The sequence below is a fragment of the Chelonia mydas genome, chromosome 19, assembly GCF_015237465.2.
Source record: "Chelonia mydas isolate rCheMyd1 chromosome 19, rCheMyd1.pri.v2, whole genome shotgun sequence".
Lineage (NCBI taxonomy): Eukaryota > Metazoa > Chordata > Testudines > Cheloniidae > Chelonia > Chelonia mydas.
In genome coordinates, this window is record NC_051259.2 from 5767590 (window position 1) to 5787711 (window position 20122).

At 63.4% G+C, this 20122-nt stretch overlaps 1 protein-coding gene across 6 annotated transcripts in view; it reads right to left on the minus strand.

The window, feature by feature from the left end:
- Positions 1–20122, minus strand: part of COL16A1 (collagen type XVI alpha 1 chain) — a 91050-nt gene that overhangs the window by 25850 nt on the left and 45078 nt on the right. For all 6 annotated transcript variants that reach the window (XR_006286560.1, XM_037881611.2, XM_037881609.2 and 3 more), the window contains 21 exons: positions 18472–18516; positions 17612–17647; positions 16873–16989; positions 15924–15959; positions 14720–14755; positions 14392–14520; positions 13301–13345; positions 12786–12821; positions 12173–12226; positions 11046–11177; positions 10533–10568; positions 10020–10127; positions 9204–9326; positions 9040–9093; positions 8911–8952; positions 8006–8041; positions 6598–6651; positions 5162–5230; positions 4263–4316; positions 2009–2035; positions 132–197 (listed from right to left, as the gene is read on the minus strand). Coding sequence is in view for 5 of the 6 variants with exons in the window: in XM_037881611.2 (XP_037737539.1) it covers positions 132–197; positions 2009–2035; positions 4263–4316; positions 5162–5230; positions 6598–6651; positions 8006–8041; positions 8911–8952; positions 9040–9093; positions 9204–9326; positions 10020–10127; positions 10533–10568; positions 11046–11177; positions 12173–12226; positions 12786–12821; positions 13301–13345; positions 14392–14520; positions 14720–14755; positions 15924–15959; positions 16873–16989; positions 17612–17647; positions 18472–18516 (1335 nt within the window). In the remaining variant the exon portion in view is untranslated. The remainder of the gene's footprint in view (positions 1–131; positions 198–2008; positions 2036–4262; positions 4317–5161; positions 5231–6597; positions 6652–8005; positions 8042–8910; positions 8953–9039; positions 9094–9203; positions 9327–10019; positions 10128–10532; positions 10569–11045; positions 11178–12172; positions 12227–12785; positions 12822–13300; positions 13346–14391; positions 14521–14719; positions 14756–15923; positions 15960–16872; positions 16990–17611; positions 17648–18471; positions 18517–20122) is intronic.

A 20122-nucleotide genomic window follows, 5' to 3' on the forward strand; every position in this document is an offset into this window, starting at 1 on the left:
CCCAGCCACCACGGCAGGAAAGCAGCTGGGCAGCAGGGGGAGGGCAGCGCAGGATGCGGGGGCAGGTGGCCTGCCCTAGACCATCGCCCAGCTGGAGAAGGAGACCAGGAATAGGCAGACTCAGGGCTTACCGGCATCCCTGAGTAGTTGGGGTCCACGCGGGGGCCAGGCTGGCAGGTGCATTCGCCGGGGTCCCCCTGAAAACACAAGAACAATCAGCACTGGGAGCCCTGGCTAGGGCCCAGCAGGGGGCGGGGCGGTCAGAGCTGGGAGCCCCCTGGGTAGGGCCCAGCAGGGGGCGGGGCGGTCAGAGCTGGGAGCCCCCGGCTAGGGCCCAGCGGGGGGCGGGGCGGTCAGAGCTGGGAGCCCCTGGCTAGGGCCCAGTGGGGGGTGGGGCGGTCAGAGCTGGGAGCCCCCGGCTAGGGCCCAGCAGGGGGCGGGGCGGTCAGAGCTGGGAGCCCCTGGCTAGGGCCCAGCGGGGGGCGGGGCGGTCAGAGCTGGGAGCCCCTGGCTAGGGCCCAGCGGGGGGCGGGGCGGTCAGAGCTGGGAGCCCCCTGGATAGGGCCCAGTGGGGGGCGGGGCGGTCAGAGCTGGGAGCCCCCGGCTAGGGCCCAGCAGGGGGCGGGGCGGTCAGAGCTGGGAGCCCCCTGGCTAGGGCCCAGCGGGGGGTGGGGCGGTCAGAGCTGGGAGCCCCCGGCTAGGGCCCAGCGGGGGGCGGGGCGGTCAGAGCTGGGAGCCCCTGGCTAGGGCCCAGCGGGGGGTGGGGCGGTCAGAGCTGGGAGCCCCCTGGGTAGGGCCCAGCGGGGGGCGGGGCGGTCAGAGCTGGGAGCCCCTGGCTAGGGCCCAGCGGGGGGCGGGGCGGTCAGAGCTGGGAGCCCCTGGCTAGGGCCCAGCGGGGGGCGGGGCGGTCAGAGCTTGGAGCCCCCGGCTAGGGCCCAGCAGGGGGCGGGGCGGTCAGAGCTGGGAGCCCCCTGGCTAGGGCCCAGCGGGGGGTGGGGCGGTCAGAGCTGGGAGCCCCCGGCTAGGGCCCAGCATGGGGTGGGGCGGTCAGAGCTGGGAGCCCCTGGCTAGGGCCCAGCGGGGGGCGGGGCGGTCAGAGCTGGGAGCCCCTGGCTAGGGCCCAGCGGGGGGTGGGGCGGTCAGAGCTGGGAGCCCCCGGCTAGGGCCCAGCATGGGGTGGGGCGGTGAGAGCTGGGAGCCCCTGGCTAGGGCCCAGTGGGGGGTGGGGCGGTCAGAGCTGGGAGCCCCCGGCTAGGGCCCAGCAGGGGGCGGGGCAGTCAGAGCTGGGAGCCCCTGGCTAGGGCCCAGCGGGGGGCGGGGCGGTCAGAGCTGGGAGCCCCTGGCTAGGGCCCAGCGGGGGGCGGGGCGGTCAGAGCTGGGAGCCCCCTGGGTAGGGCCCAGCAGGGGGCGGGGCGGTCAGAGCTGGGAGCCCCTGGCTAGGGCCCAGTGGGGGGCGGGGCGGTCAGAGCTGGGAGCCCCCTGGATAGGGCCCAGCAGGGGGCGGGGCGGTGAGAGCTGGGAGCCCCTGGCTAGGGCCCAGCGGGGGGCGGGGCGGTCAGAGCTGGGAGCCCCCTGGGTAGGGCCCAGCGGGGGGCGGGGCGGTCAGAGCTTGGAGCCCCCTGGGTAGGGCCCAGCAGGGGGTGGGGCGGTCAGAGCTGGGAGCCCCCTGGGTAGGGCCCAGCAGGGGGCGGGGCGGTCAGAGCTGGGAGCCCCCTGGCTAGGGCCCAGTGGGGGGTGGGGCGGTCAGAGCTGGGAGCCCCCGGCTAGGGCCCAGCATGGGGTGGGACGGTCAGAGCTGGGAGCCCCCTGGCTAGGGCCCAGCGGGGGGTGGGGCGGTCAGAGCTGGGAGCCCCCGGCTAGGGCCCAGCAGGGGGCGGGGCGGTCAGAGCTGGGAGCCCCCGGCTAGGGCCCAGACAGCAATCCACTGCAGGCTGTCGGCACAGGCTCAGCCACAAGGGAGGTGACGGGGCCCAGACAGCAATCAGGGATGGAAAGGAAACCAGCTCACCTTCTCACCCCGCGCCCCCTTCTCTCCCTGCAGGGAAGAAGCCGAGAGAAACATGTTAGAGGCCAACGTCAAATGGGTCAAGAGCAAGAGATTGTGTCGCAGGTTCTGTCTGGGTCCCGGAACCAGAACCGGAGAAGCGCTGGGCAGGGGCAGCATACGCCCATTCAGCCTGGGAACAGCTGTTCACTTCTGCCATGCTTGTGCCCCAACATCCACTGTTCACCAGCAATCGTGCAAACAAGTCTGTGTTGGTGTGAGCGGCTGCTCTTTGGACAAATACCCAAATTCACAAAAGCATCTGCTATTGGCCTGTCTCCTGTTCCAAAACTTCCAGTCATCCAATCAGAAACAACACCATGGGGCTTAGGCGACCATTCACACACCAGCCCTAACGCACCGCGAACAAGTGGCATGAGACAGTGACAAAGGAACCAACCACTGGGAATAGCCTTTGGTCCAGTCCAGCTCTGCTTGCGGGCCGGAGAAAGGCCTCCATTCATCTCCTAGATTACTCACAATGGATAGCTCACCCGGCTCTGAGCAGAACCCAGACAGCTGGAGGGAATGAGTGTAACAGCTGTTGGACTTCAATAGCGGAAAGGACCACAGCCAAGGCAGGAATCATCTCCCAAAAATTCCACCTCTGTTACTAACCACGCCGGAGAGGACTCAGAGGGAAAGCCTCTAACCCCCATATCCCCTTGGCGCTACTTCCAGCTTGTCTCCTTCTGGGCTTCAACCTAGGGCACCTGCCAGCCAAGTACCTCAAACCACTTTACAAGGGACAGTAACGTACTGTCATCCCCATCCTATAGGCAGGGAGGCAAAGATTGCATACCGTGGGCCTGAGCCAAAGCTCATGGACATCAATGGAAAGGTTCCCGTGGACAAGTGAAGAACAGAACCCCGGTCCCCCTGCCTCCCAGCCCCATGTCCCCTGCCCCCTCAATGGGCCGCGTCACTAACGCCCAAGCTGCAAAGCTAGTGCGGTCTGCTTCACTTTCTCCTGGTCAGTTTCCCTTCCTGGTTCCGCTACGTGTGGGATTCCAGCACCGCGGAGGAGGAGGGGTAAAACAAGAGGGAAAACACCTGGTTTCACCGGCTGAATGAACATTGCTATTCATATCCAAAGGTTATTTTTCTCCCCCTTCTACTTAAATCTAGATTTTGGGGGCCTAACAAGAATAAATCGACAGTGTCCCTTTCACAGCCCCCAAGGCAATGATGGATCAGTTCCCAGTGAAATCCAGAGATGCATGGCACCGGGGGTTGAGCTTTCCTGGGGACCCTCTTTTGTCACTTCCGCAGAGGGTGGGGGGTTGCTGAAGGGCAGTTCTCCGGACCAATCTTCTTTCTATCTGACTTAGGTCCTTATCTGATCCCCCAAGCGCAGCATCTGAGCACCTCACCATCTTTACCGTATTTACCCTCACAACAGCCCCATGAGGTAGGGAGTGCTGTTATCCCCTCTGCAAAGATGGGAAACTGAGGCACAGAGCCAGTAGAGGAGCAGGATTGCCAGGGCATCAGTTCCCAGGGAGGAGAGCTGGTCCAGCAGGGAAATGCAGGGATGGACCCATCCCTCCCCCGCATCAAAAAATCCTTCTCTTTCAGCAAATAAAGCCCCGGTGGGCTGTGGGCAAAGTGATGGGTGAGGGTGATGGACACCAAGGTGATGGAGGTGACATGGAGAGAGAATGGGCTAACGCCATTACCTCGTTTAACAAGGTATCCGTCCACTTCTCTGTCACCGGGGTCGAATCAGAGACAGGGAGCCCTCAGGGTGAGGGGAGGAGCTTGCTCCCGCCTCTCCCGACATGGAGGCCGCCTGCATCAAAGCGCAAAACACTGTCAAAGACGCGGCCCTTCCCAACGGGCCGGATCCTCGGCTGGCATGAATCGGCACATCTCCAGCACGGCCAGCGGAGCCTGGACCACTCGCGCCAGCCCAGGATCTGGCCCGGCGGCCCCTAGCGGCGTCACCAGGCCCGACGTTCCGGGGCGGCACCGTCGCGCCACGACATCACCGGGGCACGGGGGACGCCGTGTCGCAGCGTGGCCGGGGGGAAGGTCGCGTGGGGTGAGGCCTGTCCGCGGGGGAGCGGGAGCAGTGTCAGTCTGCTGTGGCTGCTGCACTGCCTGGTCTCAAGGGAGCGAACACCCGGCGCAGCCCGATTCTAGCCTGGTGGTTTCGGAGGGTCTCCCACCAGCTGGAGAACACCCTCCAGCAGACGCGGGGCTGTATCTTACGTACCATCAGCCCATTGGATCCGGGCGCCCCTGGCATTCCCTGCTGCCCTTCACGGCCCTAGGGGGAGAGCAAAACAGCAGAGATGTGAGGCAGGCGAAGCATCACCCCGGCTTTACAGATAGGGAAACCGAGGCATGGAGCAACTTGGCCACCTTCCCAGTATTGCTCGACCGATCGGGGAACAGAACCCAGGAGTCTGGCCTCCCTGCCCCTGCTCTGACTAACAGATGCATTCCGGTTAAGGAAGCTCCTTAATAGAAGGCACCGAGGGTCCATAACCAGGTGCAGAACTGAGTGGCATTGATCCTGCCTGTGTACGGGCACTGCACGGACTGCTCTGTAGGGTCAGCAGCTGCCCCAGCTGTGACTCTTCCATCCAGGCTAGGACTTAGGAAGCCCCCAGGCCGTGACACCAGCTCAGGCAGGGCCAGTTGGTTTGGGGTCTGGAGGCCCAGGGACAGCCATGGCATCTATCTGTGTCCAGCAGCCCCAAGAGTGGATCCCCTTTCTAATGCTTACAGCCAGGTCTGGTCTCTTCTCGCCCCGCACTGAGAGGCCTAAGGTGGTAGCACAGTCCAGCGGGAGGATCTCAGCCCCCCACTGAGCTAGGGGCCTGGAGTGGATTATGACAGGCTGCTCCCTTTCCTCTCCCACCCTCCACCCAAGCAGCCAGACTCAGTGGTCAGCAGGCACCACGACATCTGAGGCTCGCTGGCTGGTACCCAGCATCAGGGAATGTGCCAGAGCCCGGGGCGAGGCGGGGGGCTGTGTGCAAGGGGGTGATTGCTCCGGGTAACACGCTGAGGAGGGCGAGGTCCGGGCACCCCCAGGAAGCGACTGTAACATCCCTGAAGCTGCAGAGTTAACAGGGTCCAGTGCTGTGGCAGGTACGGGGTACTTACCGGTGGCCCAGTGATGCTCATCCCCAGAGGTCCGGGAGGACCCACCGCCCCTTTAAGGCCAGGGGATCCCTGCAGGGAAAAAAAAAGAGAGTCACATCTAGGCCAGCCCCAGGGTTGGGGGGAATCTGCTCCTACTGCAGGGGTGGGGTGGAGTCCTCATGGGCCCATGGCACAAGCGGACGTGGCTCAAGACCACAGAGTGAAGGCGTGGCTCAGCCCTCTGGGGTCTCCTGGCTTTGACCACTAAGCCAGACAGCCCCCTCCCCTTTCCCTGCAGGAACGTCTCCACTGCAGGGGAAGCACTCAGCCACCGCAGCTGACTTGGCACCTGGTGCAGTTGTTAAACCTGCCATGCTAGGAAGGCTTCCGGCCCATGGCGAGAGGAGGGATCATTCCTGGAACAGAGCGCAGGGCTGTAAAGGCGCAAGCTGGCCTGGACAGCCACCAGCAACAACCCTCACCGCCGGAGATGGCCCATGGTGCCGCAGGACGCCAGGGTCAGATGCCAAGTGCCTGGCTCAGGGGTCTGAGCGTGCCATGCACAGAGCTCTGGGGGACACGTCATGCCAGGGGATGCTTTCACCCCAGTAGGAGTTAGATTGTCCCCCTGCTTCTGTGTCACTGTTGCCCGCCCACTTCCATCCACACAACAGTCCCCGCTGGCTCCCTGCTGGGAAGGAGCTTCATTCCCTTGATCTGAGATCATTGTGTTCCTGAGTGCCTCGAGTGCCTAATACCGCGGGGGAATCCACAGGCAGCACGGCTGGCACTGCAGGGCATCGATGGCTGGCCAGCACTAGCCGGTGAGATGCACAATGCCCCGTGTCCTGCGCAGGCCCAGGGCTAGCCCAGCAGGGTGGTGCAGCAGGGCTGGACTGCAGAGCATTGGCCGAGCTGGTAGGGGGGCCGCAGCAGAGTTGTAGCACCAGGGCCTTCGGGCTGGGGGCAGCAGGGGGTGAATAATAAGGACACGGCCTCAGTCCCCCCCGCCCACACCCCATTCCCAACAGGGCCGGGAGCTGGACTCCAGCAGCCCTGGCTTATCCTGCATGCTAAACCCCGGCTACACCATTGTGTCTGGCCACGCTGCCGCCCGCTGGAGCCTCCTGCCCCATGGCTTTGCCCAGCGCCATTCAGTAGCCACCTGCCTGCGCATGCGTGGAGGATATTGGTGCTAACGGCTGGAACCTGCATGGCTAATAGCCTGAGCGGGGCTGGCTGGGGGCCAAATCACCATCAGGCAGCACTGCAGGCAGGATGGGCTCCACAGGCAGGGAACCCCTGGCCGGAGCCCCGTCACCCGGCCGGACAGACAACAGCTCCTGGCCGGGGATCTGTCACTGCCAGACTGTAGAACAAATCCAGGACAGCACCGCTGCCCCTCAGCCACCCACAGGCGCTAGGGGAGGGCTCAGTGCCAGGCTGGGGGCGCTCACCTTGGCGCCTTTCTCTCCCACGGCTCCTACTGGCCCTCGAGGTCCAGGGTGTCCCTGGGGGGGGGGCGAAAGACGAGAATCAGCAACTCCCTTTGCTTTCCCTGCTTGAGCCAGGCTCCAGAGCGCCTGACGCCACCCGCTTTAGGAGGAGGAGAGTCTTTGCCTCCCTCTAGTGGTTGGTCCGTGTCATAGGTTAAGGAGTCTACTACTGCTGCCCGCTAACAGGTATTTGCACAGACGACGACGGGAGTTCAGCTGCCAACTCCCGCTGGAATTTGATGAGACATGGACACCCACGCGCATCATCACAGGCAGCAGTGGTAGACTCGTTAACAGAGTACCTGGCCCAGACTCAGTTCTTACTTCGTGCAGGAGAGGCTCACGCTGTTAGATGTGAAGGGTCCTGGTTCAGACCTTGCTAATGGCCCAAGCAGGGTGAGTTTAAGCTTCCCCAGGCAGACGTCTGTCGGGGCTGAGGGAGGAGCTCAGGACTTGGCCCCGCACATGGGACCCTCAGGCCCGCTCCCCTCTCGAGCGGCAGCATGTTTCACAGCTCAGGGTTCCTCCAGCGACCCAGCATGTCTCCAAGCGAGCACGACTCTGAGAACATCGTGTCGTGTAGCGACTTGTGTGGCCCCATGTGCACCAGTGCAGCACAATGCTGGGAGACACTGTTGTGCATCGCACGCGTGGTCCAGACTGGCATTGTGCAGTGGAGTGGCATGCAGAGTAATACAGCACCGTGCGACGCTTCCACACCACTGCAGGTGTTGCGCAATGTAACCTGTAGCAGCGTTGTGACGTTACCCAGAGTAGGGTTATGTAACCTTGGCGACCACACCGTCCTATCTGACGGTACAACGTCAGGTCACACAGCCTGGCGTGACACTATGCAATGCAGGGCTGTGTCTGGCATCGTGGAACCTTGCACGGCACAACACTGCGTGCCAATGTTGTGTGACACCACGCAGCCTCACCGCCCATTGGCACACCGCGCCCCAGCGTGGCAGGGAGAAGGTTTGATAATATATGGGGCATACTGGGAAATTGGCCCCTTTTCAGGACATATAAACACTCAGCAGTGACAAAGCATATCTCAATTATATGACATGCCAGGCAGGATATACGGGGCCACTCCAGGGACCCGAAACAGCAGCAAAACTCTCAGCCTTGGTCATATTTTTAAGTGTCTGCACAATACGGTTTATGCTGCACGTAACAAATCCTCTTCCCAGCCACCCAACTGGCCCCGGACTCCTCTCCCTTTGCAACGGGGGCTGGTCCTTTGAAAGGGATACTTGATGGAAGAGAAGTCTCCACTCTCCATGCCCCCCACCCATGGAGGGACTGGCAGGGGCCTATTTGTCTTGTCAGGACATTGGAGGGGGAGGAATGAAGGCATACTCACAATAGTCCCGGGTGGGCCTGTCTCCCCGGGCTCCCCCTAAAAGACAGAGAGAATTGGTTGAGTCTCACTCTAGCAGTTGGTTCCAGTATGAAGATAGGGGTGCTGATGGGGGGGGCCCACCAGAAAATGGGGAGGGGGTGGTAGGATGCCACCCTCCCCTCTCCCTTCGCAGGGCAGACGTTATTCAGCACGTCAGGGATCAAGCCGAGCCTGATACTTGACTCTCAGCTCTTTTCCTTCCACTCAGGGTTATCCCTGATTCGGACCACTGGCCTCAGCTGTGTTGGCATCTCCTCTGCCCACCTCACCCCCAAATGCTTCCCCAGGTTCAATGATGTGGCGCAGCAGCAGAAGCAGAGGGAAACCCACAGCTCCAGGCGACCTTCCCAGAAAACACGTGGGACGGGATGAGGCTCTTCTGCAAGGGGGAGGGGGGCTGCAGAGAAGGGTCTTGTGCCCATAGATCGAGAGGGGGCAGCCGAGCAGGGACCTGCGCTGCCTATGTACTGCACTTCAGAAGGAGAGAGACACAGAGGAGCCCGGCCAGCATGAGCCGCAGGGAGGTGAGTGTGTTTCGAACCAAGCAGGCAGATTAGAAGCGGATCCTGCCATGCATGGGGAGACCGGGGCACTGCCCGAAGAGGAAAGTAATACCAGCCGAGCTTTGCTGGGCCATGGGAGATGAGCAGTCGCACTCGCTCGGGGGGTGCTGGAGCCCCGGGGCTCAGGGATGCTGCGGCAGCCGGCGTGAGAGGTGGCGTGGAAACAGTGGCACCGCCGGGCAATGCCAGAAATAAGGCGAAAGGCAGGGCTGGAGAGAACAGGGGCTGTGGGGGAAGGGGCGGTGACATGCTGTTCTTTGGGGGATGGTGCCGACCTGGGCTACCGGCGGTGCTGAGACTCACCTGCGGACCCTGGGCGCCGATCCCGGGGGGGCCTGGCTCGCCCTAGAGAGACCACAGACACCGGTGAATGGAACAGTCCCAGCCTTCGGCAATCCCCATATGACAAAGCCCGCTTCTGCCCTCACTCACCTGCAGCCCCTTCAGACCGGGGGGCCCCTGAATCCCAGGGAGTCCAGGTTTACCCTAAAAAACACCCGCCCCATAGAACTGTTAGACCAGGTCATTCAGCAGGCAGCGGACGTCTCTTTGATCAGGGACATCGCCGGTGTGGGGGGTGAACGAGGGGCACTCACGGGTTTCCCAGGCTGTCCAACACCCAGCGGGCCACGGTCCCCTTTGGCTCCGGGTTTTCCTGGCACCCCAACCACGTCCGAGAACTCCCCCTGGAGGGTGGGGCAGATGTCGCAGGCATCTCCCTGCGCCGGGGGGATGGAGAAAGGGGCCTGGGTCAGTACACAGGAAATGGATACCAGCGCGGCGGCTGGGGACCGAGGGAAGCAGAAACCCCGCACTTTCCCTCCTCCGCAAGTCACATCCAGGTTGAGCCCAAGGGGGATTTGAACTTGCCACCCTCTGCTTCTGAAAGCGCATGCCTTGCTAACTGGGATAGAGGCAATGGCTCCACAGGGGCAGGACTGCCAGGGACCACGAGAGGGTGGCACGCAGCACCCCCAGCAATGGCTGAGGAGGGCTAGGGAGACGCGTGTCTGGGGGGGATGGTAACCAGCTGTTTGATCCGCACAGTGGACGATTTGCGGAGAGCAAAGATGCCCCTGTATGGAAGGACACGGGGTGGGGGGAGGTTGGGAACAGGGGGAACAGGAAAGCTGCTCCCAACATGGGAGGGTCTCCCTGTTGGGGGTGGCCCAGAACAGAGGGTTACTTGACCAGCTCACAAAGGGGACTGCCGGGAGCAGAGACACTGGCTCCAAGTGGCAGTGTCAGCTTTTGAGAAGGCAAAAATTGGGAGCAGGGTGCAGGGGGGCGGGTGGATCTTGAGAGTGGGGGCCAATACTCGCCCGTAGCTTCATCCCAGGTCTGCCCCTTAGAGACCTGGGCCCTGGCTGCACTGACTGGCAGAGCTAGCTCTGCAGGAGGGGGGCACTCACCTTTTCACCTTTGGGCCCTGTCGGACCCCTGGTGCCGGGGTCACCCGAAAGCCCTGGCAGCCCCACTGAGCCCGGTGTGCCAGGGTCCCCTGGATTTCCTGCATCGCCCTAGACAGGAGAGCAGACAAAGAGGATGTGACCCAGAGGATCACAAGAATCCTGGCCCCCTGCCTCCCCTGGGTCTCTGCCCCACTCTCCTTGGAGAGCTGGGTGCCAGCAGCAACAGAGCAAGTGCTAACAGCCTGGCAGCGCCACTCGTGTGATGAGTTGGGGCAGGGCGACAGTGCTCGTCCGCACGTTCCCAGCAGGCAGGACTGAGTCGGACCCAGCAGCCCCAGGGACTCCGATTCCCCTAGGAGCAGCGTGCTCAGCCCAGCCCACGACAAGGGAAGCCCCCACAGAAGCAGCTCTGCTGCTATGGGGGCAGGGCGGGGGGATTCCCGCAGCTAGGGGCCGTGGAAAGCAGGAGGGGCAGGGAGCATTGCTCAGCGACACCCCTTCCCTCCCTCTCACCTTCTGTCCTTTCAGTCCAGGCTCCCCAGCTTTGCCCTGGGGGAACAAAACACACAAGGGAGGAAGAAACAAGACAATCAGACCGGAAGGAATGGAGCCAGGTTCCCCCCACCAGAGCCCCTCTGCCCCATTCCCAGGGCAGTGACAGCACCCCTTAACAGAGAGGCCCCAAGGATGAAGCCCAGGAGGGAGTCAGGGGTGGGAACATGCCCACAACCCCCAACGCCACTGCCAGCCCGTGCCCCCTGCGCACCGGCTGTAGGAGCAAAGAGCCAGGTGGACAGATGCTGGCGCTCGGTGGGGCCTGCCAGTTTGGATTAACCATTTCATTGCTGGTTCATTCAGCACCTTCACTGCCCCTCTCCGCCCCCCCGCCCCAGCACATCAGGCAGCATTGCAATCCCCTCCCCCCCCAGGCCATGCCCTCCCTTTCCTATCCCTCCTCTTCTCTCTTACCTTCACCCCTTCCCCGGCCCTCCCTGCTCTCCCCCCGGATACGCCCTACTGACTCACCTTTCTGCCGGGCGCCCCAGTGCCGGGCAGGCCTGGCTCACCCTTCTCCCCCGGAGCACCAGGCATGGACACCGCGATCGCCTCCCCTTCGAGTGCCTCTGGAGGAGCAAGGCACTGGCCACACGGCTCTCCCTGCGAGGGGCAGGCACCAGGGTCAGAGCGGGGGGCCAGCGTGACCTCCCTGGTCCCTTAGCTATGTTCCCTGGCTCCTTACTGACAGCGGGCACTTCAGCAAACTCCATATGGGCCATTTCAGCCCTGTGGGTCCTTGTGCAGCCCCTGGGAAGGGGGATGGGCACGGCGCCCGGCACCCTTCAGCCCGGAGGGGAACACTGCTTTGGGCCCTGATCAGCAGCAGCCATGCTATGGCTCTTCAGCAAGACAAGTTTAGAGGGTCTCAGGCCGGGTCCTAGTGGGACGGCTCGCAAGCGCCACCGTGGTAAGCGGCTGCCTCCGGAACAGTGCCCCGGAACCGGAGCTCCTGGCTCAGCCCTCCAGCTAAGGGGTCGTGGGGGACGCTCCTCCCTGCGGGCCCTGCTCTGTGGCTGGAGGGAGTCCAGGAGGTACCAGCTGGCTCAGAGCTCCACGGAGCTCACAGGGCAGAGGGATTTCATCCTCGCTTCACTGCTGTCACCCAGGAGCTGGGCCAGCCTGTGGGCTGGAGATCCCACCCTGCCTTATACAAAATGGGGCTACCCATGCCTGGGCGGGGGGTGCCTGGCCACCCAAGCAGAGCTGTCCGCTCACGCCGGTGACCACGCCGTGCACAGGTGGAGATGGGGGTGGGTGGCAGGGCCCTGGCCCCTGGAGGCCCCTGGTTTTGCTGGTGGGGAAGGTGAGCCAGGCCAGCCTGGCTTTATGTTCTGGCCAAGGCACCCGTCTCACGCACCAGCTGGGAGGTTTTTGAGCCACATCAAGTGACTGTAACGCCTGCGCTGGGGATGCACCACCATGGAGGAGCTGGGGGGGGGCACTCGGATGAGGAAGGGGACTCTTGGGAGTCCCAAAACAGCTGCTGGGAGGGAGTTTCCATAAGAGGCTCAACAAGGGCACAGCTCTAGGGGTGAGCTGGGTGGGAGAGCATCCCTGGCCTTCTCCTTCTGGAACAAGGGTTTCCAGGATCTCACCTTCTCTCCTTTCAGTCCTGCAGGCCCAGTGTTCCCTCTGTCACCTGGAATCCCCTGCAGAGGTGAGACAGGTGCCTATAAAGCTCTGCTCATACGCGTACACACACCTACATGCATACACAACAGGCCCCTGCAAACCCACACATGAACACACACCCCTACGTGCATACAGAACAGGCCCCTGCAAACCCACACATGTACACACACCCCTACGTGCATACAGAACAGGCCCCTGCAAACCCACACATGTACACACACACCTACACACACACACGAGAGGCTCTTGCAATCCCAAAAGTACACACACCTATGCGCACACACAACAGACGCTTGCAAACCCACACATGTAGACACACCCCTATACGCGCATGCGACAGGCCCCTGCAATCCCATACACACACATTCTCTGTGTATGCACTCGGGACCTCCTGGTGATCCGATCCATGTCTCTGTCAACCCGCGCTCTGCCCGGATTCGCTGCATTCACAACACGTTACTGACGCTGCTCTCAGGTGCCTCGGGAACCTCTGCTGTGGTTGCCAGTGGGGCAACGACTAGCTCCCCACAAGAGGAGGCCCCACCCAGCCCTAGTGCATCCAGCTCCTGTACTCACAGGTTTGCCGGCCGGTCCCGTCTTTCCGACCTCCCCCTAGGAAGCAAAGCAGAGAGCGCGGGTGGTCAGGCCCAGAGGAAGGGAGGGAGGAAGACAGTGACCACACAGACCCAGCGCTGCAAACGAGCGCAGGGCGAAGAGGTTCACAATGCCAGGAGTTTAGGTTCGGTGCGTCCTCAGCCTGGTTCAGGGCGCCACCAGAAAGCCGCCGGTTGCCAAAGCTAGGTCGGGGAGGCCCAGATGGCAGAGTCCCCTCCCCAGCAGGGAGATGTGGCCCCTCGGTGCTGCCCGCGTGGGGCAAAGGGAGCAGGGCAGGGAGCCAGGGTAGGGCCTGAGAAGTTTGGGGCAGCAGTGAAGGCAACATTGTTATCCCCAGTGCAGAGAGAGCTACGGGGTAGGGCCAGGCAGGGTTTGCTGTAATGGATCCAACCTCCCACCTCCAGGGTTTAACCCTTCGCATTCAGAAACCCTCCACCCCCAGGGGAAGCCGCAGGCAGAAGGATGAGGGGACTCACCTGCTGCCCCTTGGCTCCGGCCAGCCCAGGGGCCCCGGCTTTACCCTGCAATCCAAGCAAAGAAACCAAGTTACCCATCCAGCAGGAGGATCCCAAGGAGCCCAGCAGAGCCTTTTGCAAACCTGGAGAGTGGGGAGCCCCTAGGAATGAGCCAGGGAGGGAGCAAAGAGTTCATCCCCAGCTGGGCCAAGGCAACAGGGTGGGAAGGGGAGAAACGGGGCACCAGGTGCCAGGCTTCTTAAGGTGGTGGGGGGAAGAGGAAAGGCTAAAACACCCATGGGGATGGGGGCACAGGCCCTAGGGGGTTGGAGCAGAGATGAGGGTAGCAGCCAGGTTTGGATACGAGGCTCTCTGGGGTTGGATTTAGGCCCATCTTTGCAAGGGAGGAAGCTCAAGAGCTTTCCCCTGAGCTGAGACCCCTCATGGGCGTGACCCGCCCTGCAGGACCGGCCTGCGTCCCCCGCTCTAGTGACTGGTCCATGTTTTCTACAGCTGCTTGCCAGGGGACTCCCTCCTTTGGCTCCAGCAGTCAGAGGCCCGAGATCTGAGCACAGATGCTCGGCGGGATCTGACCCCACTGGGAGGCCAGCCAGGAGGCTGGCTACACATGGACCCCCAGGGACTCAGCTCCAGTGGGTTAGTGCAGGTAGGGAGAGCTGGGGAAGCTCTTGGCCTAGTATGCTGAATGTCCCTGGGGAGGACAGGAGATCTGGGCTGAGAGGAGCCTTCTAATAACCTCTGCAGAGCTGTGTGGGCAGGGCCCCTTTGGCTGTTTGAAGGCTGGGGCGCTGGGCCCATTTCCTCCCTCCGGGCAGGTGGGGTCTGGCAGCTTTTACCGTCTGGCTCCACTCCCTTTCTCCCCTCTCTCACTACACACCAGGGGCCTGCAGCCTCCTCTGCCTCCCACAGGATGGGGATCCAGATCCGCCTTCCATGCCCCACTCAGGCTGTCCCCAGCAGTGTCTCAGCCCCTCTTTGGCTGGGATCAGGCCTGTGTGGGGACATGCGCACACCCCGGGGAGTCTGCCCGGCACAGCCTCTAGCCTGCCCCGCCTCACACTCGAGACCCAAGGAGCAGGGTGCGTACTCACCGGCAGCCCGGGCAGCCCAATCCCTGGGAACCCTGGCTCCCCTTTGGGCCCCTCCTTCCCCGGGAGCTGGTCGGAGCTCTGCAGCATGGAGGCGAGAGCGACGGGATTGCATGACACGCAGGGGGCACCCTAGGGAAGGAACCAAACGGCGCCGGGTCAGACAGGCTCCCAGTGCCTCTGCGAGCCATAACAGGGTAACGGCTGCAGGCCAGACTCGGCGCTCCTCTTCGGAGGGGTGGTGACCATCGACAGGGCCTGCGATCCGAGAGGAGAAGGGGGCCAAGGACACTAAGGATGGGCAGGAGATTTGAGGGACCCGGGCACTCACCTTCTCTCCTTTTATTCCATTGATGCCAGGGTCTCCCTGAAAGAAGCAGACACACACAGGGTGTCAGAGGCAGGATGCAAAGCTCGACGCTTACTGCCTTCAAAACACTCTTCAGCCAGCGTTCCCAGCGGGACACTGGGAGAGAGGAAGCTGCTGCTGGAGGGTTGGGATGTGCAAACACTGCTCCCCTCTACTGGACAGAATACGAAGTGTTCAGCAGTGTGTGTCATAGGCCCTATAGTGCTAACAGATATGGGCGACTCTCCTGTAGCTCACACGGTAGGGAAGCAGGAAGATCTGCCTTTGCCAACGACAGCAGGGCAGCAGCTGCTGACTTGACAGCTGTCCTGCAGCTGGTGCGGAAGCCTGGGTCAGTCCCAGCATAACAGATCTCTGCCCTTCTCCCAGACCAGCACGGCCATGGACTCACCATCGACTATTACAGACAAATCGAAGGCTTCCCCAGACTAGGGAAATGTGCCCAGGGTAACTATAGTGACATGGCTAAGTTGCTGGGGCAGATGTGCTGCCCTGGTGCAAGAAGAGGGTTGGCATCAGAATGACTTTCCCCCGTAATTTGCCAGGGGTGCATTGGTGGAGCCACATCAGTGCAAAACCCCTCCAGTATAGAGGGAACATTAGTTTCAGACCCTCCCCTTCACTGTGGGAGGGGTGGAGAAAGACCATTCTGAATCCCGCTCCCCCATCCATTGCCCTCCTCTTGGGGGAAACCCAGCAGTGCCCCAGTTCCCTGCTCCTATCCTTCTGAGAATAGAGCCAGAGGGACGAAATGCTCAGGGTCCCGCTGACCGCCAGATCTGGGGTTGGGAAGGAATCTTCCCGCAGACCCTGGGGTTTTTTTTTTCCGCCCTCCTCTGCAGCATGGGGCATGGGTCACTCGGAGGGGCGGATTCTCCGTAACTTGAAGTCTTTAAATCCTGACTGGAGGATGACAGTGACTCAGCCAGAGGGTCTGGGTCTGTTACAGGAATGGGTGGAGGAGGTTCTGCGGCCTGCCACCTGCAGGAAGTCAGAGGAGATCATCACGAGGGTCCCTCTGGCCTTAAAGTCTCTGAGCGACAGACACCGCCCTGGGGGTCAGAGCCCTGCTGGGCCAGAGGGACCCCCAGCACGGCCCTCGCTGCTCTCCATGGGCAGACAGGAAATGGCTAGAACCGAGGCGTCAACTCTCTGAGGCACCCACCCTGTTGCCTTTGGGTCCGGGGAGCCGTGCCTTGTCCTGCAGGGGGAAAACAAACAGGTGAGACAAACAGAAACGCCCTGCGGCTGCACCTCGGCCAGGACTCCAGGCTCATGCCGGCTGCCCTACACTCCGAGCGGTCGCCGGGACGCGTGTACATTGCTCCACCTGGTACGGTGCTTCCCGCTCGAGGCTGCACTAAGACCCTCCCCCCCATCAGTGCTCTCTGCCCCCTGAATGTCCCACCGGCCCCTCACTCCCATTGCATCTGCTGGCCTCTCTCCTGGAGGGGAGCCAAGGGGACGCCCCAGGGGCCCATCGCAGGAGCTGGATGGCGACTCATGAGCAGGATCGGGAAGGACCCTTCGGACGGAACCTGGATGGATAATGGGATGGCTAGAGTTGGGGGATGGGAAGATTAAGAAGTGGGATCCCAGGTCCTCCCCCTGAGTCTGCCTTTGTGGTATCAGCTCTGGGCTGGGTTGCAAGCCAGGAGGGCTGATTCCCTGGCTCCTGCTGACTTGGGGGTCCAAGAGCTGAGAACAGGCAGGAAAGTTCGGGCCCGATCCTGCCTCTAACCCAGACCCCAGCACAACCTCCTCCTTGACCCCATTACCAGGGAGAGCAAGGTTGGGGGAAGGCTGGGCGCAAGGCCTATCCATAGTCCTAGGTGACAGTGTGGGGCGGGGAGACGGGTGTGCCCGGGGTCATCTGGGGGTCGTGCAGGGGACCCTGGTTTGCATGAGGCCGTGCTCTAGTTAGGCAGCCAAACAGGAGGAGGTAACGCCCCTGGCAACTCAGTGCATGAGCAAACACCACCTCCTTCCACCACCCCTCTCCTTGCCCCCGCCCTCGTTTCAACCCGCATGGATGTGGGGACGGCCACCCGGCTCCCGGCAGAGAGGGCGCGTGGGTTCTCCGCTCAGGGGCACGGCAGCGCGTTCAGACTCACCGAGAGCCCCGCTTTCCCCGGCACCCCAGGCTCTCCTTTGGGTCCCGGCTTTCCTGGGAGGCCGACAGCATGGGTCATCCCCTCAGGGATGGTGGGGCAAACTTCGCATGGATCCCCCTGTGGGAGAGAGGAGATGCTGAGACATGGGCCATGGCCCCGGGGGCCCTCGAGTTTTGTTTTTGGGAGCCGACATTGCGTCCACGCGGGGTGTTGACCCCGCGATCCCACAGCACAACTGATGTAACAGTGGACCTGGCCCAAACCACCCTGAGCTTTGGACCCAGATCCCAACCTTGGACCAGCACCAGGAGAGCCAATCAGGATCCCTCAATAGCCCCAGGGCAGGGGAAAACCGAACGTAGGCCAGAGCAGGGTCAGAGAATGGGGCAGGTTCTGGCCAGAGGTTCAGGCTCTGAGGGGTCTTTCTGGGCAGCATCCAAACACTCAGGACTGAATGGGATGGAGAACCCAGGTAGGGCTCAGAGAAGCTGGCTCTTGAGTTCCTGGTCCTTGGTGCTGCCTGGATCCACTTCATCTCACCCTCCTTTCCCCAGAAAGGGGCCTGGAGTAGGGAGGCAGCTCCGTGGAAGGTCTCCGGCTTCTAAGCTTCCCCTAGCAGGCAGATGGGGGAAGACCCCACCTTGACCCCAGAGGCAGCTGCCTCATCTGCAGAGCCCCATGGTGCACAGAACAGAAACCAGCCCCCCTGCCCAGCGCCAGGCCCCTGTGTGGTACCCACCTTGTCTCCCTTCAGGCCTGGGACCCCTGGCTTGCCCTGTGTGAAGGGAGGGAAGATGCTGGTTAGCTTAGGCCGAGCTGCTGAGCAAACCCAGTCCCAAGGCCTGGGCTGCAATGGGATAGAGGGCAGCAGCCGGACCCTGCCCCGGATCAGCCCGGCAGAGCTTTGGGCTGAGCGTCACCAAATCCAGTCTAGTGTTGTGCAACCAAAGGAACGACTAGGTGTGCAAAGCCTCCACACAACTCTGCCAGTGCCCCTCAGTCCTGACCCACAGCTCCCTGCTACCCCAGCCAATGCCCCTCAGTCCTGACCCACAGCCCTGGGCTCTCCCCAACCAGCTCTGCCAGTGCCCCTCGCTCCTGACCGGCAGCACTCTGTTGTTTCAGCCCCGGGCCCCCCAACCCACTCCCAATGCACTTCCCTCCTATGCCGCAGGCCTGCGTCCTGTCCACACGGCGCTGCTGATGCCCCTCACTCCTGACCTGCGCCCCCTCTCCTTGCCACGGCGGTGCTGGGCCAGCCCCGAGCAGAGCCCCCCCATGACACGCAGGAACGTGTGTGGAGCAGGTGGCCCCCCAACGGGGAGCGGGCTGGGCTCAGACGTTCTGGCCTTCCAGGCCCAAGAGCTAAACTTGAACCCAACTCTCCAGAGGAGAGGCCAGGGTGTGAGCAACAAGCCACGTGTCTCACGGCCAGGGAGGGTCACAGCCGGGGGGCCTCTGCACCGAGATACAGGCTGTCCCAGCCCCCGCCCTTGGGCTGGGCTCACGGCCCATTTCTGCCTTCCCCACCCAGCCCGGGCAGGCAGCCACACGCCGCCCCCGGCCCTCCAACGCCCGCCCCGCCTCCATGCTACTTACGGGCTTCCCCGTTGAGCCTCCGGGTCCAGGAGATCCAGAGTTACCCTAGAAACAGAGGCCAGAGAAACACAAACAAACTGAGCGGGGCCAGGGGCCTGGGCTCTGCCCAACAGCAGTGTCGATACCCCTGGATCCTACCCTGTCCCCTGCTCGTCCTGCCCCGGGCCCCTGCCCACCGCGCTGCCGATGCCCCTCAGTCCTGCCCCAGGCCCCCTGCCCACCGCCCTGCCGATGCCCCTCAGCCCTGCCCCGGGCCCCCTGCGCACCGCCCTGCCGATGCCCCTCAGCCCTGCCCCGGGCCCCTGCCCACCGCCCCGCCGATGCCCCTCAGCCCTGCCCCGGGCCCCTGCCCACCGCCCTGCCGATGCCCCTCAGTCCTGCCCCGGGCCCCCTGCCCACAGCCCCACCGATGCCCCTCAGTCCTGCCCCGGGCCCCCTGCCCACAGCCCCACCGATGCCCCTCAGCCCTGCCCCGGGCCCCTGCCCACCGCCCTGCCGATGCCCCTCAGTCCTGCCCCGGGCCCCCTACCCACAGTCCCGCTGATGTCCCTCAGTCCTGCCCCGGGCCCCCTGCCCACAGCCCCGCCGATGCCCCTCAGCCCTGTCCCGGGCCCCCTACCCACAGTCCCGCTGATGTCCCTCAGTCCTGCCCCCCTGCCCACAGCCCCGCCGATGCCCCTCAGTCCTGCCCCGGGCCCCCTGCCCACAGCCCCGCCGATGTCCCTCAGTCCTGCCCCAGGTCCCCTACCCACAGCCCTGCCGATGCCCCTCAGCCCTGCCCCAGGCCCCCTGCCCACAGCCCTGCCGATGCCCCTCAGCCCTGCCCCGGGCCCCCTGCCCACAGCCCCGCCGATGCCCCTCAGTCCTGCCCCAGGTCCCCTGCCACAGCCCCGCCGATGCCCCTCAGCCCTGTCCCGGGCCCCCTACCCATAGCCCTGCCGATGCCCCTCAGCCCTGCCCCGGGCCCCCTGCCCACAGCCCCGCCGATGCCCCTCAGTCCTGCCCCGGGCCCCCTGCCCACAGCCCCGCCGATGCCCCTCAGCCCTGCCCCAGGCCCCCTGCCCACCGCCCTGCCGATGCCCCTCAGTCCTGCCCCAGGTCCCCTACCCATAGCCCTGCCGATGCCCCTCAGTCCTGCCCCGGGCCCCCTGCCCACAGCCTTGCCAATGCTCCTCAGCCCTGTCCCGGGCCCCCTGCCCACAGCCTTGCCAATGCTCCTCAGCCCTGCCCTGGGCCTCCTGCCCACTGCCCTGCCGATGCCCCGGGCCCCCTGCCCACAGCCCTGCCGATGTCCTGGGCCCCCTGCCCACAGCCCTGCCGATGCCCCAGGCCCCCTGCCCACAGCCCTGCCCTGTGCACATTAGAAAGCCCTGGTTTTTGATCAAAGTGAAGAACGAGCTCATTACACTACATAAATCACCAAGCCCCCCACATGCCTTCTGGCGTCACCATGGAGACTTGCCAATCACAGCCTGGCGATGGAGCAGGGGCCTCAGGCTCATTTGGGGACAGGGAACAGCAATGGGCAGCAAGGTTCCCTGGAGAGGAGCCAGAATCCAATTTCCACCCCATCAGCAATCCCCCCAGGACCCCAGAAGCCCTGCCTAACCCCCAGGGGGGCATCCCAGAGCATCGGCCAGACCAGCCGCCC